Below are 25402 nucleotides of genomic sequence, written 5' to 3' on the forward strand. Positions count from 1 at the left end.
TATATATCCTTTGTTCATCTGCTAGCGCAGCGAGGGGGGGGGGGGGGGGGACATATCTCTGCCTCGGGTGCAGGTCTTTGTCAACACGCCTTCTATTCGCACAACGGCCGCATCGATACAAGTCGTTGGTTGTGTGCGTACAGGATCCTTTGGTCTTCTCGTGTATTTGCTCCCAAACATTTTTTTAGTCCTGTCTCCTGTACCGCACCTCCTTCGCGCATCGGTAGCTGGGTGGGCATATTGGCGGCGGCGTTGCGAGGAACTTTAGAATTTGCCTAATATATCGACGAGGGCAAAATCTTGAAGAAAACTTTAGCCTCTCGCGGCATTCTAGAATGTCGATCTGTCGGGATTCGGAACGTCGAGGCAGTGGAGACGCAAGTGAGTTGAGTGTGCGGCGCGCGCTAAACTGTATAGCGAGCCGCGTGCCAAACAGCTGCGTGTTTGTTATAGATCGGAGCCGGCGCTTTCTCTCTCAGCACATTTGTTGCTGTTGCTGCTGCTGTGGGATGCTTAAACGAAGCCGGGAGTTGTCGAGTGCACGCCCCGCCCTATTTATGCACGGACGACGAGAAGGGTCGTTAGCATGAATGCGCCGAATATACATTCCTGCCCTTAGCACATCGTGGGCCTCTTCGTGCGAGCGATCTTTTTATTGCGATAGCAATTATATGGACACTCAAAAGCAGATTTCTGCCGTCGGCGTCGCCGTCGCCGTCGGCGTCGCCGTCGCCGTCGCCGTCGCCGTCGCCGTCGCCGTGAGGTTCCGTATGACGTCATTTGGAGATGAAATCGTCGCCGGTAAGTGGTTCTTGAGGGAAAGGGAAAGGTTGGCGCTATCTTCTGCAGCCCTTGAGGGAGCACGGCTCAGCGCGCGCCGAACGCTGTATGTGCGAGTGAAAGGGCGCGAGGGGCGCGTCTTTCACGGGGAGTGAACGCACGGCGGAGAACAAACGCGCGTTCTGCGCCGTGCTCGCTTAAGGGCTGCAGAAGTAGGCGTCTCTTTTCTCCTTTACAATCACCATATATGTAGAGCAAACGCGCCTTCTTCGGACACGCGAGAGGCCGTGGGGGAGGGGGAGGGAAGGGAGGCGACGTTTAGCTGCGGCACCAAGTGCCTATTTATATCAGAGGCTCCAGCAACAGTCACCAACGCCGCACGCATTTTGAGCTAACGCGGGCAAAACGCCGATGGCGTCGACAACAGTTCTGCGTGTTGTTGCTACCAAAGCCGCTCACCTTACTTCGTATGACATTGCTGTGTTGCTATCGCATTCATTGCTTCGCCCTTAGGGCGAAACTGTGACATTTTCTTTCTCCTTGTCTTTCTTATTTCTTTCTGGGCTGGCTGACACGGAAAGAAGCTTTGGTCGATTGCGCTTAGCCGGAAATGTTTTTGCTCTGACAATGTAAACAGGCATTGTAGCGGAAGCTTACTCTTCGATATGTTTGCCTTCACTGGCATCGTTTGCAGTAGTTGTGCGTGCGCGATAATTTTTTTCCCTCGTTATGAGTGGCCGGTGTCTGCTTAGAGCATCGACTCGACATAATGAAAGGCTAATAGCGCGTGCTTGTCCCTGTTCGCTTTTTTAAGACACTTGTAAGCGTTTTACAGCTGGGTCTCATCAACTTCGTGTCAAAATTTGTAGAAAAACTTACTCCATGGGGCACATAGTTAAACGAATGAGCGAGGAATCAGGAACAAAAATCATATCGCAACACCCCGTTCCTCTCACGAGCAAGAATTTCGCTACGACTGGCCTGGTTCAGGTATAAGAGAAAGCGTTTGGCAAAATTTCGCTCCTTTGATTTCTGACTCACCGCTCTTTGGTGTCATGCAAGGCGGACCTGATGACTTCTGCTCCTCAAGTTTTCTATTTTGTTCGGCATTGTAATAAATGTTATTCTTGTCACACAACAGCTTTAGGGCTAAGTTACCCATCAGCTATCCGTCAGTACCTGCAGGAAAATATTCGTCACCACCGATAAACTTTTGGACCATTATATAACTTTAACTTGGTGCGTTCTAACGAAATTCTAGTGTTATCCCAGGAACGTTTGTTAAAATCGTAAAGCGTGAATGCGCAAATAATTACTTTGTTGTTGAAATCAAGTGGTGCTACACTTCCTTCGCAGCCTTCCACTGCCCTAAAATGGCGTTTTACGTGCCAAAACCACGATCTGATTATGAGGCACGCCGTAGTGGGGGACTCAGGAATAATTTGGACCACCTGGGGTTCTTTAACTTGCACCTAAATCTAAGTACACGGGTGTTTTCGCAATTCTCCCCCATCGAAATGTGGCCGCCGTGGCCTTCCTCTGTCTGTTTAACTGATAAATCATACTATTGCTCTCACATAGTTATCTGTTAAACTGCTGTTCTTTATCTTCGGTGCATCCGAAACTTTGTTCTGAATTTCCCTCTGTCTATCGCTTATACGCAGACAAAAAGGCATTAGGGAGAGGACAGACCTTGTACGCTAAACGGTGACGCAGTCTTATTTTCACGGCATTACAAGAGCAATCTGTATTCGGCGCGTCCGTGCTTGCAGCCTTTTTTCGATAAAACGTTACTCTACAATTACAGCCCGTCGCATGCAACCACCATTATCAGCGGGAGCTGCAATTTCGGTATACAGTAGCGCTAACCCGGGGTGAACCACCGCTGATGTCTCGTGATATAGATATATACCCGTACATGGGTGATCCGCTCAGCAACACTTATCGAGATCACGGCTACTGAGTTTCGACACAATGAAGAATGCTAATAACGATCGTCTTCTGCTCGGGGTGGAAAAATATACGAAGAGAAAGAAAGGTTGAAAAAGACTATTTGATTTCGCCCTGGAAGTTGTTTAACTCGGAAGCAGCTCGCTGTGCAAGCACTTTCAGGAATCCTATCAAACTTAAGTTCGCTCACGTAATTTCCGTACCGGATTTTTCACAGAAAGTTTATGGGACGCCAAGAGCAAGAGCGATTGGGCATTAAAAACATAAAGAACGTGATGCTGGCTATAATGGAAGGGTGAAGTGAAATAATTCATCGGTCACCAGTATCAGGTCTATAGTACAGAAAATTAGAAGAAAAAAGAAGCATTGTGTACGTGGTTGAAAATTTTTGCTTAGCTACACGGCGACAAAGGCAGAGAGACTTGTGCACGCTCGGGAAAGAGTGTTTGGTAATCTTCTATAACTCAGATATTTGCCGGCACATAGTGGCAACACTTGATGACAACACCGCACGGGGGTGTGAGTTTCGTTCCAGTTATTGACACGAAGGAGATCAAAGACTCTGGCCACAAATGCGCCCGCGCTTTGCTCGTAAGTGTCTCATAATCATTGAAACTTCGTAATCATGCTAGATAAGCATCATGACATACGCTACCTTACAGAAGTAAAGGGCGCACTGCATTCTACATGTAAGCAGCCTTCCGCTCATACGTGTCTGAAACATCATCACAAGGTGAGATAAGCAACATAGGCCGCATTGCATCGTCCACAAGTGAAAGCTGTAACTGATTTAGCCTCCGCTGCCTTCCTCTGAGGCGTGCTTTATAGATTTCGGATCTTCATCACGATTCGAGATAAGCGCCACACGTCCCTTTGTTCGGAACGGAAGCCAAAGCTGCAGTAATGCATTTATGAATGCATTTAACTTACCGGGGGCCTTCCACTCAAACTTGTCTCACACCTTGTAGTATTGCGTAGGACCGAAGGCTATAAGGCATTTCCCTGACGTGCTGTATCGCGCAACATGCTTGCTAAGTGCGTGAACAGAGAGTCGAGAGTGAAGTTGCGTTTCGTGCTGCACTCGGGTGTGACACTGCGTGTGTGTGTTGGACGAGGGCCTGCGCGGGCGGCCTGCGCGTGTGTGTGTCCCGTACCTGGGGCAGATGTCGCATCCCTGCTGCATGAAAGCGCCCAGGGAGAACCAGAGACTGTTGTAGAGCGAGAAGTCGTTGGACACCGAGGGCCCCACGAAGGTCTCCTCGTATCGCCACTCGCGAGGCGAGAACCGGCTGACGAGGAAGAGCACCACCGAGACGCCCACGTAGGCGAATATGATGCACATCCAGATCTCTCGCGACAGCGGGTTCATGAAGGAGAACACTCCGGGCTTCTTTTTCATGGGCTTCTTGATCATGATGCTGATGCCCAACGACATGAAGGGCTTGGTGAAGTCGATCACCCGTTCCCGGGCCGAGGTGATGGTCAGAGGCGCGATCGCCATGTTGGCCTCCTGGAAGAGAAAGCACACCGCGGGGGTTGATGTGGGAGGATAACGTGACACTCGTTCCATTACCGTTGAACGAATGCAACGGAAAAGAACAGATCGTGCGAATGAGTTCTTTCTTGAAATTGACAAGGTGGTGAAATATTCATGAAAGCGAATTTTGACGTCTCACCTGAAAACGGCCCATGCGAGTTTCTAATACGAGGTACCATTAGAGAACTCGCAGCAGTTTCCTTTATAGTTACGGTGGTAGCTACGTGGGACTTTAGGACACCATGCGTCTACGTTTTACTTAGCCAAGAAGTACCTAGCTATACGTAGCACGTGTTCAGGTGGTAGCTACATGGTACCTTAAGGTACAATGTAAGCTACCCCCTTAGGTACCTAACATACCACGGAGATACGGCCTTAGACAACTTAATATACCACGTTGCTACAAAGAAAAGTGCTATAGGTCTTAACACATTGTGGCTGGCGCAGCGTAGCGAAGGAGCTTTATCACCAGTAAACCCGATTTACCTATATACGTAAGGCGCTAACACGAGCTAACAGCTGGCTGGAAGACAGGGGTAAATGAAGATCACTGGGAGAGGCCCTGGTTCTTCAATGAACATAAAATAGGAGGATGATAACGATGATGATGTTGATGATGATGATGAACGAGCTAAGGGTACTTTGATGGTGCAACGTACGAAGAACTCACTCTTTAATCTTCGTTCACTTTGCGGATTTCCGCAGAATTAATTAAACTAATCAATCCTTTGTTGCCGATTCATTCGCATTCTCCCCACCATCTGCTGCACTCAATCCTAGAAAAAGGTGGTAGCGTAGATTTCAGCCCGCGAACGCTGGCACACATACCATATTTTGCGTTGCTTGTTTTCTTTCTCTGTTCCTGTACCGAACACCTTTTAAATATTTGACAGGCGTGTTTGCCACACCTGTCAGGTTCTCTTATGGTGACACTTTGAAGCTGAACTACAGTATTTGACATACTTATACTCCAGTTACTAAGCAGATAGCCTTTTAGGCAAAATATATTATTCTAACAAGCCCGTTAACAGTCATCAGTTAATACGCACTGCCACGAAAACTCTACGAAAAGAAGGGGGGGGAATAAATAAGGCATCTCGTCGTTTTTTTGCTCACTTAGAGTTCTTGTTCATCGATTTCTTGAACGAGCTGATTACACTGCCGCAAGTTTCTTCTACATTTCCACTGTCGTCGTCGACGGAGCATATGCGCTAGCATGCATCGATTGAAGACATATGGGACGTAAATTCGACTCGCAGCGGGACGCCTGCAATATACGAATGAAAAAAAAAAAATAAGCGACACCATCAACGGGGATGCATTAAAGCTATTGTGCAAGCTTCAGTGGGCGCCCGAAAACGAAAACAGCGTTAACATAAACAAAAACAAACTCCCTTGCTGCCCTGATATGTTTTCAATGCACGTGCTCAAGAAATCAATACTTTTCAAAAAAATAAAGGGGAGAAGGGAAGGCAGCAGTTCATGCTCCTGCTGTTTCTGATGTTGCCTCGTTGTACGGAAGGACATTCGTGCGTGGGCAGAGCTGGGGGGTTTGAGGGAGGGGTAAGATGAGAAGAGGGAGTTTTCTATGAATGATAAGTTCTGGTTTTCCAGCTATGGGGAAACAGCGTGAGGAGTGGAAGCTAGGCTAGGCTGGATGGTGGCACGCTTGCTTGGGCCCATCATTAGGGTTGCTAGCCGCCGTCGCTGTTATAATTTTCAAATACGGGCGCTTTCTCTCGTTTCATGACGGCACCAGACGCAAGGACGCAATCGGAAAGCCGAGACTCTGTCGTAAGAGCCGGGAAACTAATAGCAGCCGCACGTGTTTCTGTATTATCATTTCTTCTTATGTTCTCAGCGTTCTAGCTTTCCTTCGGGGCTGCCGAGCCGAGCAGGCCCGCTCTCGAGATACAGCCTCGTCCCACAGTCTCGACCCCAATTCGTTTCCTTTTCCATCAGTATCCTTTTTCACATCTCTCCCGACTAAACAGTCCCGAATTCGTGCGCGCGTGTTCGCCGCGAATGAAATGCCCCGCTCTTTTCTCGATGCTATTGATCCGTTCCTTTATGCCGCGAGGTGGAAAGAATAAATGCGAGATAGCACAGCCTTGCGGTTTAAGCCGGAACTGTCGCTACTTCAATGTCGTGCGGATGGTGGGGGAGATGTTGGAAGGAAGCGGGCACAGCCAACTGGGGGAGTGGCAAGACCGCGGAGGGGGGGGGGGGGGGGGGAGGTGTGTGTGTGCTCTTGTCGCTGAAGGACATGTCTCGCCACAGGGGTATCGCCGCGCCGCGACCGCCCGCATGTACAATACGTTCCCTCGAAGAATCACGCAATTTGCGCAAACAAGGGCTTCCTGATTCGGGCGCAATTTTTTGCCCCAGCGCGTTCTGCGAGCCCAGTTTCCTTGCTTTTCATCTCACTCCAACTTCTTTTCCGCCCACTCCCTTTCTTTCTTTTTTTTCCCACCCTCTCTTAGCTTGGGAGGCCCGCGGTCGTGTGAGGCTGTTCTGCTCCATTATGCTAATTACACTTGAGTGTAGAGCACTGTGCACGCACCCACGCCCAAACAGATTTAATTAGCGGGCGCCGCCAAAACTTTCATAATGAAGAAAAGAAAGCGCAAAGAAGGCGGCGAGGAGATGGAATTATGTTTAAGGAGGAGGGTGTAGGAGGGACGGAGGGGAGAGGATGTGTAGTGCAAGATAAAATTGGACCTCTCTAGGCGGCTGTGAAATTGGAATTTCCCGACTATACAATGACTGCAGCGCATGCACCTCTTTCATTACCGGGGTGCCATTCGGCACCGTACATTGTCACACGGCCAGCCGTAATTGTCTTTTGTCAGTAGCCGGACATTACGATCGAGAGAAAGGCTTTTGATATTCAGATGATGCGATTTTGGTGCTCGTGCTGACAGCGAAACCAGGGACACGGAATGAAATAGATAGCGGATCGTCTGTATAGCTGGAATGGCGTTTCGAACGAAACACAGAAAGCGCATGCTCTATTGTCTGATGCAGGAACTGCAAGCTTCGCGTATACTGAGTTCAGTGAACGGCTCTGCCTACGTAACGCGTGAAACTTTTGCTCTCCTTCAACGTGAGGAGGTATAGCAAAAGCGGTCGATCGAGTTTACATTTTCGAGACGCGTCTACTTGATCCCCGGCATCGAACTCATGCTACTGAAAGCCGGCCCGAGCATTCAAAAACCTTTCAAGCCCACTTTCAACGGCTGTGTTTGGAAAGTTTCCTTCCCTCGAAGCTGTCGCACTGGGTATCATTTCGTTCGCTGTCACAACTCGCCGGCTCGCGTTTCCGAAAATATGTTATGCGTGGTGGGGCTTGCTAATCCTGCGCTTGAATCCTCGTTAAGCCATTAAATCCTGCGTCTCTTTCACGGTTGGAAATCCCACGTTGTTGGATCCGATGAGAACGCCAGGAATCGCAACGTACCCGTGCTGTATTTTCGGTCCGGGGACCGTGGGGAGTCTAGTTCACAATCACAGTTAAGAAGCTTATATGCCGAACGTTTTCACCACTCCTCGACAACTCTCATTTATTTTAATCACGGAGTTTAGCGGTCCAGAGCAGCACACGGTTTATGAGAAGCGTCATATAGCTGAATGCTGCTAGTTAATATTGAACATATCTATACGACGTGTGCCTAAACTGCACGCGAGTGAAAACGAAACTGGGGGTCTCATGATAAGTAGCAGAAGACCATAGCTACCGCGCCAACGGTGCGGCGTGTTTTAGCTCTCGAGCCAGAGAAGTAATGATCCCGAAAATTTCCATTCAAAATTGCCAAAGACGAGTCCCCACTTGTTAAAGCAGGAATTCACGTCGCATTGCTCGCTCGAAACGAGCCACGGTCGTCAGCTCATTTCAGGGCACGCAGCCGCTTACGAATTTTGTAAATAACAGTGCACATTTCTACAGTTCATATGTTCCGCGTCCATTTATGCGCAAGGAGCTGAAATTGGGCGAACTCATTTCCTCAACTTTATGAAGTGAGACGACCTTTTTGAACTTGGGAGTAAAAGCGGGCGTTGGCTCCGGTTCGTTGCAGAGCAATATAACTAGTAGAAAATCAATTCTCGTGATGGAAGCAAACAACTAAGAATTCTTTAGGGACGAACTTATAGTTCAGTGAAGGGGTACTTGTGTTCTGGGGGGGAAGGACGAGGGGGGCGGCAGAGGGTGGAAGGGGTGAGGGAGTAGCCTTTTTGTGTATACCATAACCGCGAAAACCGTGTACTCTTTTTCTACAAACGGATTGAACGAATACTATTTTCTTGTAGTATGCGTAGCTCTATATAGGATAATGTGGACGCTTGTGTAGAGTATTGCGACGTAGCGTTTACACGACCTTTAATACGCCCCGAAGACGCGGCGGACCGATCACACTCGAGGCACAGATTAGTCTCAAGATGAGTCCCCACAAGCGATGAAGACGACGAAGCCGATGAGATGATGAACATGTGCAGCCAACGAAGAAGTCACCAAGAAATGCCCACAGTATGTGTAGTCTGGGCTTTATAGACACAACGTAAGCGGCGAACATTCTATAGGCACCATCCAATGCCAACACGCCCCCGCACATGACCCTGTCCCGGCCATTTAAGGAAGTGTAAAATTTTGTGCGGTGCATACGGCCTCCAAGACAAAGAGCTTAGTCGACGCTGGCCCGAACCTGGCTTAGCCAGCGTTATAGGGTAAATGTGATCATCACCAGTACTCGCCTGGCGCCCGAATGACGTTACAATAAACTCGATGCCCTCGGGAAATCGAAACACAAATGATGGCATCCTAAATTATTCATCACGTGCTGAAGATCTGAGGTTGCACGACGTGATTACTATAGGTGAGTGGCTGTGTATTGAATAAATCGAAATGCATAGCTTTCGTGCCGGGAAGTGCATCAAGCTTTACGAAGAAGCTTGCTTCTCAGTCAAGCTTGGCAGCGACTTCGATAGTGGCGACAACATCAGCGTAGTCGTTCTCGAACAGCTCTCTCTACTGAGAATAACGCGTCATGTTCACTTAGAACACTCTGCGTTGCGTATTTTCAAATCTTAGCTAACCTACACATATCTTCAAGAAACAAAAAAAAAGAAAAAAAAAGAAAAGAAAAGAAATCACGCCCCACATTCTGTATCTGCGAAGTCCTCTAAAAGAACTATGTGTTCCTTGTTTTCGCTTTCTCTCGTTTTCTCCTCATGAAGACTGCACTTTCACATCTTCACGTTCCCCGCGTTTCCAATTCCTTCCGCTAATTATCTGCATGGAAGCAAACATTTGCTCGCCTAACGCTTAGTTCACGAGGTATCGTGGCTTTTTATGGCGCGACGAAGAGGCATTCTTCAGCCGCGGCCGTGGGAAGACGCTGAAAAAAAAAACGAATAAAAAATTAAATGAAAGAGGGGTTGTCGAGGTACTTCGCTTTGTCCTCGGTACTTCAACTCTAACGTCTCCTGAGGATTTCGCAGACGGAACTTCAGAAAAACTGAGAAAGCGTTCTTGACGCCGCATTCAACTGCGCCGTTACGGAGTGACTTTGGTGGTCCTGCATTCGCTAAAAATTTTTTTTAGGCACCGCAAGAGTATGCTTCGAATATATCTTGCATCATTAAGGTTGCACGGGCGCTTTCTTGAACTTCCTGCAAAGGCTTTCGGCTGCCGGTTCGCTCTGCGAAAGATTACTGAAGAGCGGCCAAATGAAAGAAGAATGAACAATGCAGGAACGGTGGTACTGCTGCAGGAAAGTTCATCGAAAAAAATTATGAAGCCCATGCGCTTGTTTTCAAGCGCACTATATGTCTGCGTCTTGAGGCGACATGCATAGGCGTGTAGTAGCGCAGTGGAAATATTGGAGACCCGGCAGTTTACACCGACATCCGAACTTGTGAGAGTACCCTTACCCTATATGGCAGTTGATATAGCTTTAAAATTTCTTCTGGCCTATATATATATATATATATATATATATATATATAACACCCTGACGAATGTGATGCGTAACGCACGACCTATATAATGATGAAAGATTATTCTGCAAGCCATCATTATAAATATTGGTTGCTCTGAACGCACAAATACGAATTATTTTTTCCCCCAGAATTGACGATAATGCTCATAGCGCACGCTATGCACAATACGGCTAGCTGATTTTCAAGACGAACGTCCAGTTAGTACTTTGCCGTGGATCACGGCTGGGCTATCATATATAGACTTGCAAATTGTGTTTATATTTAGTATCTTCTTTGCGCGCCGTGTTAGACTGTGAGACGCTTTTTCTTCGGTAACATGGAAGGACTGCAGCAGTTGCGTTGGATTTATTGCCATTTAATGTGGTTTATTCAAGAGGGAACTCTACAGTATACAGTGCATGCATACACTGTCATCAGAGTGGAGCACTAAAAGACGAACACCCAAGCCGTATTAAACACAATGCAGTTGCAACAATTCTTAAACTTTACCGATAGAAAAAAAGTTGTCGCAGTTTCGCCTGAAAGGCGAAGCATCAATTGCGATAGCAAACTTGTAGAGAGCTATACGGAGTAATGATACTAGCTTTATCAGCTGTATAAACTTGGACATGCAGCAGCATCGGCAACACGCAGAACTGTTGTTGACGCCATCGGCGTTTTGCCCGCGTTCGCTCAAAATGCGTGCGGCGTTGGTGACTGTTGCCGGAGCCTTTGATATAAATAGGCACTTCGTGCCGCAGCTAAACGTCGCCTCCCTTCCCTCCCCCTCCCCCACGGCCTCTCGCGCGTCGGAAGAAGGCGCGTTTGCTCTACATATATGGTGATTGTAAAGGAGAAAAGAGACGCTACTTCTGCAGCCCTTAAGCGAGCACGGCGCAGAACGCGCGTTTGTTCTCCGCCGTGCGTTCACTCCCCGTGAAAGACGCGCCCCTCGCGCTCTTTCACTCGCACATACAGCGTTCGGCGCGCGGCGACGATTTCTTCTCCAAATGACGTCATACCGAACCTCACGGCGACGGCGACGGCGACGCCGACGGCAGAAATCTGCTTTTGAGTGTCCATATAATTGCTATCGCAATAAAAAAAAAGGAATGCATCTCATAAGGCCCGTCGAGCAGACATTTATGCATACCGATCTAGCCTACAGTAACTTATTTCACATCCTTTAAGATTGGATCATATTGTTCATGTTGTATATAGTGTGCATGTTCTCAGGATAGGGACTAAAAATATTTTGTTGCATTTTCTCACTTGCTTTCACAACGAAGCTCTTACTGCAACTACAAGCTCTCGGAAACGTTATATGCGTGTTGTCAGTGTTCTGGAATAACTAGGTAATTCACCTAGCTTATTTTCAGAGTAAATTGGAGGCATGCTATGGTATAAACTATGCAGGAAAATTTCGATGTGTGTAGGGCTAAATTAAAGTTTATCAACCCTTGTTTAGCCTCTTTAGAGGCGTTATATGAAACTATTGCAATACTTCACTTCTCCGAGAGAACCAAAGACGGCAGCAATCTTATATTTTGAAAGAATGGGGGAGATGTTATGGGTGATGCCTACCGAAGGTTCAAAATGTGTAGGTGTGATGTCACAGATAGAGAGATAAAAATAACTGAAAATGTGTTGACTATTTGCATACTATCACAGCGCAGCCAGTCTGACGATGATTATGATGGGTATGATGATGGCACCTACTCACTTTAGGAAATTGGCCGAAAATGGACGGGGGAGGGGGGGATTTTAGAAACGTTTTAGGGGTATAAATTGAGAAACCTTCGCTTAGGTTAAATAAGTAAAAGCACTTAGAATATAGAGACACATTTGTACACAGTCAGCTAGTATGGCGGATAGCCTAGCCTAACAAACCCTGCGTCGTCTTCTTCGTCCCATTGATGAAAATGAGAAAAATCGGCGTCCACTGCAGCACGAAGCTCCAAATCAAACATACATGCATTTTTCAGAAAGAAAAGTTCTTTCCGAGAAACCCGTATGGGTTTCTACATGTAGCGTCGTGCTGCAGTAAAATTTGATACCAACGTTTTTCTTCCACAAAACTTCCTCCGCCTTACAGACTTTCGCAGAACCGATTTGCCGCATTCGTCGCTTTGATGATCGTCGTCATTGTGGCTCTGCTCGTAGCACTGTGCCAACGTGAACTTTGAAAATAATTAATGAATACTCTTTCTCTCAATATTTTAATGAAGTACACCAGGGCGTAGTCAGTCTTCCCGGTCTCTTCAGTTGAACAATGTATGTTTTTTTTTAAAATTCGTCACAAGTGGCCACAGTGTCCATAACACGTAATGGTTCTGGATAGCTACCTCCCTTTGAATTGTCCAGGGTCTTAATCTATTAATAATATTTATCCCATTCTTCGAGTAGGTAACAAACCCCCCACGGCTTCAGCCTTTCATGCAGGCGCGGCGCACACTGTAGCTGCATGGTTCGCGGGGCCGCCTTGATACACGCGTACTGATTGCAGTAGACCTCTCTGCCCATTAATAATGCAATAGCGTGCGCGGTAGCTGTCTCTCCTATCCCAGCAGCATATTCCGGCTCCGCGGAAGCCCATAAAAATTTCCGTAAGATGATCGCCGATCCTTTCCGCATGCACGATACAGTAGGCGTTAAGGAACTTGAGAAAACAAAAATGAACCAGATCCAGCTCGGTCAAAAAAAAAAGAATAAAAAAAAAAGAAAAAAGAACTAACAGAAAACTAGTTTAGGATGAGAGTTTCAGGTTAACTTTTTCTCCACTAACATTAAACTACAACGCCAAGCCGCTTGCACGCTTTAGAGGCACCTTGACACCGGTTTCAATTCAGGAGCATTGGGTAGGCATGTGTAATGAGGAAATGGTTTGTAGAGGTTGCAAGCAAGTACGCACCCGGCTGCTCTACGTAGCTGACGTGGAAAAAAAAAAAACTCAGAACGATAGAAAGACACCATGTCATGCTAATGCATAATGTAGGTGTGACAAAAAGGCACAAGAAGGCTAGTAAACTGAAAAAGAAATCACTGACTAAATACACATTCAGCAAGGAGTGAACTATACGAGTCGCTTTTACTATGCTCATTAGTAAACTGAACACGATTTGAAGCAGACGAAAAAGCAAAAAAAAAAAAAACTACTTCTTGAACCCGATAGTGTTTCCTTTCTTTCTTTCTTTCTTTCTTTCTTTCTTTCTTTCTTTCTTTCTTTCTTTCTTTCTTTCTTTCTTTCTTTCTTTCTTTCTTACTTAATTCGTCAGTTTATCGCTCCAGCGTTTCTGAGCTGCTGGGCCAACTCACGAGATAAGTTGCCCTCTTTCTATAGAACAAAGCCGTTGTTTTCCTCAGTCAAGTCCCTAACGTTACAAAAGTTTCTTTCGCATAAGTCGAAAGACACATTTGCCGCACAAATAGCACAAACAAGAAAACAGATTGACGACGGCACTTACTTTTTTTTGTGCGTGTCCTGCTTGCGGTAAATGTGCATTTCAGCAAAGTAGGCCAAGATGCACTTCTCTTTCGCGTAACGGAGGGACTCACCTGGCGAATGAGCTCGCCGACCATCCCGTTCCATCCGGCCTGCGAGTTGGCGTCTTGACCACCGTACTTCGAGTCGTTGACCAGCTTGAGCGTGTAGTTGAACTTGAGGTTGTCGGCGATGAGGTCGGCCAGGTCCTTGCAGTAGCCCTCGAACACGTCGTTGCCCGTCAGCACCTGGCCCGGCTCGGGCTTCTTGTACATCAGATAGGGCTCTTCCTGGCGCGCACAAACCACGGGGCATGCCTCAGCGCGCGCAGCCAGAGCTATAGTGGGCAATAACTAAGCCCCCAGACCGCGCTCTCCTAAATCTCGACTTCAGCGAAAGCGATGTGCTTACATTATACAGATATTACGTCACGTTTCTTTTTTTATCCCGTAGCCAACCAGAAGTGCCTCTGGTTGACCTTCCTGTCTTTCTGTACATCCTTTTCTCTCTCTCTCTCTCTCTCTCTCTCTCTCTCTCGACGTCACGAAATTGCCGAGTCTTATCAATGCCTCCAGCGTGTCACCGGACAATTTCCGCAATAATAAAAGTTTTTAAAGTGGTGCACGCTTTCTTTCTACACTTATACTCGATGGCGATATTCGCGTAAGTAGGAAAAGTCTACCTAATGTTACGTATATCTTTATCATAGTAACTCCATAAGAAGCCGGCATTTGAAACTAGTGAGCGAACGAAGCTAATTCAGGAGAAAGAACGGTAGGCATCATGTCTGTTACGCTCAATCACTTTCTGCCAGCGTAAAAGAGCATTGTGACGTCACAGTGACCTTGATTTTATATATGGTAGAAACCTATAGTACGAGCTTTGGTTCTTAAATGTGCGTCTGATATTATTCGTTAAAGTAACACGTGTATATCTACCACCATACTTTTTCTTGCGGTTCGTGCATTTCCCGTCCACGAATTCTTATGAAACAACTGCGTTCATAATCAGATTGAAAACCACCACTAGTAGGTCACGTTTCGCGTAAATGTTTGTAAAAGGTGGAATAAAACTTACCAGCCGAAGTGTTATCTATTTTAACCTCTCCACAGTACAGTATTTGTAACAGACAGAACAGGAGTAAGCGACCTTAACGACTAAGCAGAAGATGTAGAGCACATTTAGTTTTGATTCGGTATTCGAACGTAAAGACAGGCTTTTGTGTTGCATTGGACGAAGAAAAAGAAGAGGGAAAACGTAGCGTTGAAAACTGATTTTAAGTTGAACTTCGATTTCTCGCTAATATGAATAAACAGCGCCAGCGTAAGGGTCGTCGCCACATAAATTTTCAGTTGAAAGCTCACGCTGAGACCTTAGTGCTAGACAACATGAGATACGTGAAATACAAGGTAGTAGGGCTTTTTCGCACCATTAGGTTGCCTGATACAAGACAGGCGATCTCCCGCTTACGGCACCGTTGAGGCCAGGTTAGGCTCGCGAACAGCGAGCATGTAATAAGGAAGTGATGGAGGCGATAATGGCTACACCTGCTTGTGCGCTCTCGCTTTAATTACGCTTCTTAGGCAACGTCCGCCACCTTGTGAGGGTAAAACGATATGTGTGAGGGCGCGCATTTGCATAATTTCGCACATTTCTTATTGAATGGTGTCAGCCACACGCACACACAAAAAAAAAAGACAGGTAAAGAAAAGAGAGAGAAGAAAGTATAGATAAACGACTATGTAGCCTGCAGACAATCCGCAGGCTACATCACTGTGACCAAGGCTATAATTGATGGCTGTGGCCCGGCACAATCCACGATCTGCTGACTTAAGGCTCCGTCTGCGCACGCGCAAGTTCCAGGGCTCGTGCGCTAAAGGTAGCCTGCAAGATCAGCTTCTCGAAGGACGTGAGTTTGATGCTTCTGTTGCATAGAGATTTGTGCGAATAACGCTTTGGCTAATAACAACTGTGGGAGGAGAGAACACATGCTCGTGCGGACTCGGAACACAAGATCAAGCACAACCACAGCCACGCAAACACACAAAAGTGTGTACTAAGTCACTAGCAAAACAAAACAAGAAAAGTAGCAGTTTCGCCCGAAAGGCGAAGTGTCGATTATGATAGCAAATTAGTAGGCAGCTGTATACGAAGTAAGAATATTAGTTTTATCGGCCATATAAACTTGCAAACATTCGCTTACTAACTAAATTTAATTAGCAAGCACGGCGCCATGCGCGCACAGGTATACATGGAACACATCTCACTCGATGACCGCGGACACTCTCTGTCAAAGCCCTGGGGTGAGGAAGCATGACAGCAGCAGCAGCAGCGAGGTAATTGACCTTCGTGCTGCCTCTCGCTTCAACGCGAAGTGTCGAAACCACAGCGCATACGAAGCTGGCCACTCTCGGCGCACTTTGTCCACATCGCACATTGCCTTGAAGATTATGGCGCCCGCGCGGCCGTGCCACACGCAGCAACACCCCCCCCCCCCCCCATCCCTCCCCTCCCCCCGGTGCCTCGCGCGCGACTGAAGACGGCGGGCTTCCTCTCCGCTTTCATCGCTTGCGCGCGAGAGATTTAGCCGCGATCGTCGGCCGACCCTTGCAAGCTTTCACTCGCACACACAGCATACGTCGCGCCGCGATGATGTTATCATGCGTGGACATTATACGAAACGTCACGGCGACGACGACGGCAGAAATGTGCGTGGATTGGCCATATAATTGCCATCGCAATAAAACAGCTTTTATTCGGCAGTATATGACACGCTTTGCTGCTAAACATTACTTCTATTCATAACGCTGCTGAAGTTCGTGCCCAAGTGTTTCGCTTTATTTGGCAATTTCTTTTGAAATTTTTTGTTGTTGCTGTGAGTTTATTTTTCATTCATAGATTTTTTTTTCTTGACGCAAGCAATGTAGGTAGGCAGGGATAACGGGGTTCATATGGAGAAGCGTGAAGCAGTATACTTTCCGCTACTTTATTTCGCTTCAGGTGAAAATATAAATACATTCGTATGTGACAAAACTTGGAATAACGACAGAAAAGAGCAAGTTATCGCGCGCGAACACTGCCACAAACTTGCAAATAAAAGAAAGAGAACATGAACAAATAATTACGGCAACACGCACAGAAGAAACTCAGTCAATGCTTTTCCTTTGTTCCGCGATAATTTGGAAACTATAGTGTACTGATGTATCAGAAATATTCGCTAGGAAATAAATAAAGCGTCACCAAATTATCAGGGAGACGCGCGCAAAGGAAAACCGGGAGATACGTTCCTTACTGCGTGTATGAGTGAGAGAGAGGGAAAGGCAGACAATAAGGTAAACGCAGTGAGGTTAACCAGGCTAAGGACGATTGGCTATACCTTGCACAGAAAAGGTAACAAAGGGAACAGAAACATGAGGAGGACCAATGAAAGGTTCACGGCACGCCCGGAAACACACTCAAGCGTTTATCGTTAATTCAGTCACGAACGGTCATCTAAGCTGGTGTATTTTAAGAAAAGACACAGCACATCTGTGGATGCATACATCGCAGATTCCACGACTCCACAATCTTCTCTTCTGTGCTTATTGTGCTGCCTACTTTCATGGTTATTTGGGAAATAAAAAGGTCGTATATCGCCCAACCGGGATAGGCAGACTTATCAAAGTTCTTTTACGTCGCTGATTAGGGCACCATTATGGGCGGAAAAGAACGAATGGAGACATTTAAATATATTGAAACAGTTCTGCGCGCAGTTGGAAGAATTCTCGCCACTCACATGCCTCCTTGCGAATCGATCCCGCTCATTTTAGTTCACGAAATACAAAGATCAGCAGGCTAAGCGAGTTTAAAGGTAAAACCAAACGAAGACAAAGATAAGCTTTCAAAGCAATCCATGTTTTCATTTTGGTTGTCTCTCTCTCTCTCTCTCTCTCGACACGAACACAACAAACTGTGCTCGCACGGAGGTCGCATCGTCGCGCAACTTCCCGACACGGCGCGTGACGTCTCTCTGACGCGGCGCCTACGGCGCCGTACGACGGCAATCATCGGAACCATCGGAGCGGAACGACGTCAAAGGCGTTCAGACCGGCACACAGGCTCGACGAGACAGGACGACACGAGGCGTCCAATGCTCGACGAAGAGGCAGCTTAGAATAACAAAGGAAAGTAGACGCGGCGCGCTGGGCCACCACTTTATTTATTTTCCTTTGCCGGCCTGACTGTCAGCGAGTGACGGGGGTCACATTATCCTTTCTCTCGATTCAGGGCTGGTCTCTCATCGTTCTGTCAGCCGGGGCGAGCTCCGCGCGCAGACGCAGGCGTCATGCTGTAAAAAGTGGTACATTTTGGGCGACAGGGATCTAGTCATCCATTGTAGTGCTTGCCTCAATGCCGGTCAGACTTCGGCTGTTTGATTTCTTTTTTTCTCTCTTTTATTTTCTGTACCATTGCTGTCACACTATGCACTCTTCTCGCTGCCTGAAATTTCTTTTTGTCATCATATTTCAGTGGTTGATGTATCGCACTATAAGCCCGAAAAGGCTGCTGTCGTCGATCTCTCCTCAAGAGAGAGAAATAGAGCACGTGTGGAGTAACAGTCAACTTGCACCTATTCACACTTACAATTCCTGTCAAAGCAACTCGCAGCTTAAATCATAGATTATAAGCGTGAAAGTTACTAAAATGTTCTTTTGGAACCTCAGTAATATAACTGAGATTAAAAGCTTCAGGAAGCCAACGTTTGTTTTCATTGTGGTTTTTCATCTGCATTGCTTCAGTGACACTTAACATATCTCATCTATAAAGCGCCGAGCCGTGAGAAATGGGGAAAAAAATAAGAAAGAAAAGGAAATTTTACGAAATGAAACCATGGCAAAACTTGAAAGCGCTAACGAGGTCATTGCGCAGTGTCTCTCAACACGTTTATTTCTCTCCTGGGGATATCGGCAAATAGATCATGCCCCAGGGTGCGGTTGCTCAATGCGTCAACCTCTGAGTGTGATATCCGAGGACAGAAATGAAGAAAAAGAAATATCGAGTGGCCAAGTGCTGCTTTTCAAGACTTGTGTGAGTGGCTGCGGTGGTGTTCTTTCTGTCTGACACACGCTGACATCGTCCGCACGCCCATTACGTCCATCGCCGTGTTGATTATTTTTTTAATGATAGCGATTAATTTTATTAAAAGGAGTAGTTACAGTAGGTGGTATCGACTGTACTGCGTTGCTCACCCTTGCTTCTCTGGGGGCAGGTTCACTTGTAAGAAAGCTCGAGGGTTTCTCAATTACGTTTTTACGCCAGGTGGGGGCACACGACGGCGAAGTATGAGTGGAAACAGTGTGACACGCTACGTATTCGGTACGCAATGTGGGCAGCAGTGGTATATCAGATGGAGGAACCACTACATAGACGGAGAAGCACGTCAAGACTGCCGAGAACACCGTGCGTGCTCCCCGTGTAGCCCGGTGCTGCAGCACCAACTGGTACGCAGCACGAGAACCGGCGAGAAGGAAGGTTTAAGCCACCGGAAGCCACACGGATTGCAGGCCCCCAGCTACAGTACTCAGCCTATGATACAACCGCAGAGATTGGCACAATACGTAGCTGGGCACATGTCTTCATCCAGAAAATAAACCGTGTTAGTTCTCAGCATTCTACAGTTTCTTGTAATCATTCGGTACATCTCAAGAAAGGGTGCGAAGAAAGCACATAATATGCAGCAGTTGCCTCGCCTCAGGGTGGAGCCGAAGGAGGTGGGCGCAGACTCAAATTTCACACAACGGTGGCGTATGCACGCGTAACGGTAATTAGGTAACAAGAGATCCTTGTGCTCCGCGTCTGTGAAACTTTGTCGTACTTTGAAGAAATACTCCTCTAATAGACCTTGAAGTGTGCATGTCTGCTACTCTTGCTTTAGGATATCGATGTTGTCAGCAGAACTTGAGATATAAAGTTTACCAAGCGCGGAAGCGGGCAATAATGAAACACTGTGTTCGTAGTCTTCGCAAAACCAAGCCAAACAGACCTTTCGCTCGTGATAACTAGGTTTGCAACTTCAGCCACATTTTTTTCTTTAACCAAGCTCTCGCATTAAAACAGTTAACACCCCCTTTATGGTGAGTGCTGTCAATGTTAACAAGATGAGACGTTTTTATTCAATAATTCCCCCGTCTCTCTCTATCATTGTGTAAGGCTGCCCAGCAAATCAGAAAACAAAGGGGATTGAGGGAAGGCTATCCGGCTTTTTTTTATTGATGTGATATAAGCAGATGTTGACGCACAAATAAGGTGCCGGCTACTCCTTAGCTCTTGAATGGGTCTAACCTACAACATACCGGGTTCAACATACGAGAATACAGGTCAAATAACCTTCTCATACAAGCAACGTTTGCACAGCAACACGACAACGTAAAAAAAAAAGAATGTCGCAGTTTCGCCCGAAAGGCGAAGCATCGATTGCGATAGCAAATTAGTAGAGAGCTATTCGGTGCAGGGATAGTGGTTTTATCGACTGCATAAACTTGGACACATTCGCTTACTAACTGAATTAACAATCGTGGTGTCAGCGCGCACAAGCAAACATGAATATATCACACTGAATGAACGCAGACAACGACTGTCAAAACGCTGGCAGCAAGCGCAGGTTCGCGCGGTCTATCGCTTCAACGGAAACTGAGCGGTGAATGCACAGCGAATACAAAGGTAAGAGCCGTGTGGAGATAAGAGACGGTGCGGGCGACCGGCACCGCCGGGCAAAGTGCAGAGAAGTTGTTGGCCGAGGAGAAGCTGCCCTCCCCCCCTCCCTCCCACGCTGCCTTCCCGCTTTCATGCTTTCGCGTGGGAGATTGAGTCGCAAGATATGCCTTTGGTGCCGGAGCACAGCGCCGCCCCGCCTCCCTCCCTCCCATACCCCCACGGCCTTTCGCGCGACGGTCGCGTTTGCTTTCCGTCGTGCGTTCGCTCTCCGTGATAGCGCGCGGGGAGTTCGCCCTCCGTGATAGCGCGCGTCCCCCGCGCGCTTTCGCTCGCGCATACGGTGCGCGGCGACGATTTTATCGCTCTTGGAATCTGTACGGAACCTCACGGCGACGACGACGGCAGAAATCCGGTTCAAGTGTCCATATAATTGCTATCGCAATAAAAGAAAAACGTGGTACATAAAATGGAGAAGTTCAATCACTCCACACCACTGTAGAAGAAATCTCAAGAATATCCGGTAGCCTTATCCTTCCTTATTGTGAGGCGTTTGTGCTGGTGTTACGACCGGGATGAATGTGGATTCACAAACTACTTGACGCGGTCAGAGCGGCGAAGAGTAGCTATTGTCACAGCTGTTTGCAAGATACCGAATCCGTGCATAATTTTATTGCAACACAGTCGAACTTTATAGTAAACGTGTACAAAGGTCCGGAATCTGTATCATATGCAGAGTTATTCCGCTGGCTTTCAAGAATATCGCCATGGTTTCTCCGTTCTATAGTTAAGCCATGACAATGTCGCTCGTTAGTTACTTCAACGACCATGCATATGCCGCGCTTGCTTTCGCAGGCAGATAATGTTGACATCGCTGTCACTTTGTATATTTAAGAGCCAAACCTTCCACATATACTTTATCTACAATAGCGTTCTAAAATCACGTAAATATGCACGGTGGCTGTGTTTCATAAATATGTCTGAAATGTGTTGGCTACGGTGCCAATCGACGAGGCACATTAATAAAGTGCTCTTTGTTTACTGCACTGTTCAAACACGTTTCAAAATGCATACAATGGACGCACGGGTCGATCTATTCTATGCCCGAGTAAATATTGACATAAAAGAAATCTTACACCTACAGCGAACATTGACGCCCGAAACTTCTGCGTGACTGCCATCCGCGCACACGCGCGCTTCGAGTGGCTAAACCAGGTCAGCACACATTGTTTCGTTCTTCAAAGCGCCACTGCAAACAGAGAACACGAAACCTACACGTGGGACGCTTGGCCTCCGTCGCCGTGTATTCACATTTTATCTTGGCAGACGCGCCGGCTGTCATGCAAACCTAAGCGGAGAATCGTGTTATATTTTCGGTTATGAAAGAAAAGATCAGAGTAGAGGTGAGGGAGGGGGGGAGGGGTGACGTTAGAGAGATAGCGTGATCGTGCACGAATATTCGGTTTGTTGTAGACAGCGTTCACATATTTTGCTTTGTTTTGTGTAGGATCGCGACGGTCCCATGCACTGTGTCAGCAGCGTGGATGTCAACGGCGGCAAACAGCGTTCCGCTCTTGTGTGCACATGTTTGCTCGTAGCAACGTGAAAGGAAGTGAATATTGTTCAGCAGCGCTGAGCAAACATTTTACCAGAATGACAACGCCTACTTTTCGGACGGTGTTTTAATCCAATACCTCGCGCTTTTCAGCGAGCAATGGCAGAGTGCTTTGTTTGCGGAAGAGAGACTATAATTGATATTCTCATTTTGGGCGGGATGAAAGATTTTAGCATATCGTGTTCTAAGCGCTTATGCAATGAAACGAATGAAAACAGCTTCCACATCGATTCCTTCCCTTGTATCTTTCTCAAAGATGGCTCCATGTATTTGCTCGAACAATTTTATGAAATGACAAGGGCGGAAATTGCAACACGTGTCGTTTTTACAAATGGATTGGCAGTACTTTATGTAGACCCTTTCTAAAAAGAAGCAGATCCACAAGGGAGTACGGAGGAGGAGGAGGAGGAAAAAGATAAAAGGAAAGGCAGGGAGGTTAACCAGACGCACGTCCGGTTTGCTACCCTACACGGGGGAAGGGGTTTAAAGGGATGAAAAGAAAGGAGAGAGAGGGAAGAAAGTACTCGCAGTATGAACACGTGCGGTTGTCCAGCACTTCACAATCGGTCACTGAGGCCGGTCGACTTCATGAACTGTAACAATGCTCGCGTCGCTTTGTAAGCCTGCGACGCATGGGGATGGTGGAACACGTGATGTGTTTTTGTCATCTTTATGAGACCGAGCACGACATTCCCCGGAGTGTGTTAAACCGATTAGACAGGAGACCGTTTTCAGAGACAAAGGGAGTACGAGTGTTGTTCTTTCTTGGCTGCATCGTGTCGCGTTCGTGGAAATTCTGACGACAGATCCTGGGAACGGTCAGGTCGAGAGTTTGAGTTCATTTTCACAAAGATTTTGAGCAATGCAGATGTCTGAAACCGACTAGATGTCTGAAAATCAGCTACGGTCATGCGCCTACTGATGCTAGTCTCTCTTTGGAAAGGTTGTATACAATGAACATTGACAGAGAAAAAAGAAAGGATAGGGGTGGGAACCGAGTACTCTACCCATACTAACCCCTCGAAAATATTGACGTATGTACACGTTACCACGTGAAATTGCTGATGTACAGCTACAAAAAACATTCGTTCGGCAAAAAAACAACATTCTAACAAATAATGCGCTGGTGTTCTGCTGCGTCAGGAAGGCTACATAACGCCATACTTTCAGCGCGCATGTCGCAAACTGCTAGTTCAAGTGTAGCACCCATGCCAATAAATACGAAGCACAGGCGAAAGATTCTCTACCGCTATACATGCTTTTCATCTGCGCTCGCGGTAGAAAGGAGGCACGTGCACTACGCATATTGGTGTTCGCGCGTAACGACTACTAACTACTTCGTATTGTCCGATGCACTTACTCATTTGTTTACTACTCGTGCATGTGTTTGTTGGCTATTACGGGATAAATTCTCGTCAGTTCACGCTTTGAAAGGAAACGAACATTTGGAGGCATTTTTTTTTTCATCGAAGAATGTCAGAAGATGTACTCGAGGTCTTAAGTACGACACTGAGATTCACACATCAGAAGAGAGAGGAATAGGAAGGAAAAGAAAGAAGCAAACGCGAATTGGTTGTGAGAGGAGCACTTTACCAGAATGCTGGTCACGATGTAGGTCTTGTTGCTCTCGAAGCCCGTGTCCTGGTAGACTCGACGGTACTTGGGCGACGAAAGCTTGAGTCCTTTTAGGTCCGACCACTCGGCGATCTGGACAAAGTAAGGGCGGCCTTTTGTCATCACCGAAGACTTTCCTTGTGCGCGTGGCTTTTCTTTGGGAAGGAAAGCTACAGCCGCAGCTGCTGCTGTACAGGATTCATATATAGAGTGCCTACACTAACGTCTAGTATCTCTCGGCGCTTATGTGAGTTTAGAAATTCCATACATGTGTGTGCGTGGGCGTGTAGGCAGCTATCGACTTCCACATTACGTCGGTTCTTTCTTTCTTTCTTTCTTTCTTTCTTTCTTTCTTTCTTTCTTTCTTTCTTTCTTTCTTTCTTTCTTTCTTTCTTTCTTTCTTTCTTTCTTTCTTTCTTTCTTTCTTTCTTTCTTTCTTTCTTTCTTTCCGGAAGCCTGCTCAGGTTGCTGGATGCCTGGGCGGTGCCGAATTTCACTAGTTTCAGTGAGTGGTAGACCAAGCGCCCCGAGAGGACACTCGAAACTTTTTCCTTGGAATGCGATGCCAACAATAGCAAGCAACGTCGAAAAAGCAATGACGTAAAAAGAAAAACGTTTTTTTTCAGACACTTTTGTATCACGTACCTTCACCATCTCGCTGTTTATTGTCATTTCGACCACGTCGATGGTGTAGTTGACTCGGAAGCCTCGGTCGTCAAAACTGACGTTTCCAGTCAGCCCTTTGATCTTCGTCTAGAGAGGGTCAGTGAGAGAAATCACGTAAAAAAAGAGAGAGAGAGAGAGAGATAAAAAAAGAATGAGCACAGTGATCAGCAGTCCTTCAGTGTTCTTTCTTTTTCTTACTAAGCAGAAGTTTTATTTACTGTAGAATGAGAGCAGAAAGACTGCATCTGCAACTGACGCCACATTCTCACACTGCCGAGAAAAGTGCAGTTGAAGTGTTCCAGGGCGCCATGCTTTTTTTTTCTTTTTTTAACTCCCTCACGGTACCGTTTTGTTTGCAAGCTTATGAGAACATGACGGGGCATGAAAGGGAACCGATGTTTGGGAAGTGTAGGTTTGCCATTGTATTTGTGCTGTATAATCGAATGCCACTTGTCACTTATTGTATAGTTGCGCATTGCGGTGGCCGGGAGGTCGTCTTTCTTTTTTTTATTGTTTCTTATTTTGTTTGAAAAGAGAAGAACAGGAGTATCTTAGCTATTCGGTACCGCGGCCTCTCCGCAGTAAGGTATCTGAACACATCCGATGAGGCCATAGAAGCACGAAGCATAGAGTGCCTTCCGGTTTACTATATACTATACTTTTTTCTTTACTGCATGCTTGCGCGAGAGGCGTCGAAGGGTGCGAAATAGAGCAAGAAATAATTGTGCAAAATTGAGATTGGTATTACAGAGCTTTGAACGTAGTGGGACCAAGCGGTTAATTTTACCAAAAAGTAACATCAGCAATACTACATACGCGCATAACCCCTACCTGGCTTGGGTTATTTTGTGTGAATGGTGGTCAGCGTACGCCAACTTTGGGTATACGTTATTTATAAAGTATACTCTATTGTCGCACAGCCTCTCTTTGTACCAGAGTTACTGTATATCAATATCTTATGAGTTCGGGACTCCCCCACTCAATGCTTTCCAAAAGTGACTTTGAACGTCTTGCTGGGTCTATTATTGCAGACAGCAGCCGCAACGATAACGGGAGTCTCAAACACGCGACCCTTCGAGCTGTTGTCTAATGC

The 25402-nt window shown here is 46.7% G+C and overlaps 1 protein-coding gene across 1 annotated transcript in view; it reads right to left on the minus strand.

Annotated features, from left to right (window-relative positions):
• LOC119449969 (glutamate receptor 1) overlaps nt 1-25402 on the minus strand; it is a 226357-nt gene that overhangs the window by 32438 nt on the left and 168517 nt on the right. Inside the window, exons 8-11 of the mRNA XM_037713288.2 lie at nt 24289-24396; nt 23623-23736; nt 13799-14014; nt 3885-4240 (exon numbers count right to left, since the gene is read on the minus strand). Coding sequence (XP_037569216.1) covers nt 3885-4240; nt 13799-14014; nt 23623-23736; nt 24289-24396 — 794 coding nt within the window. The remainder of the gene's footprint in view (nt 1-3884; nt 4241-13798; nt 14015-23622; nt 23737-24288; nt 24397-25402) is intronic.

This window comes from Dermacentor silvarum, chromosome 4 (genome assembly GCF_013339745.2).
Source record: "Dermacentor silvarum isolate Dsil-2018 chromosome 4, BIME_Dsil_1.4, whole genome shotgun sequence".
Classification (NCBI taxonomy): Eukaryota; Metazoa; Arthropoda; class Arachnida; order Ixodida; family Ixodidae; genus Dermacentor; species Dermacentor silvarum.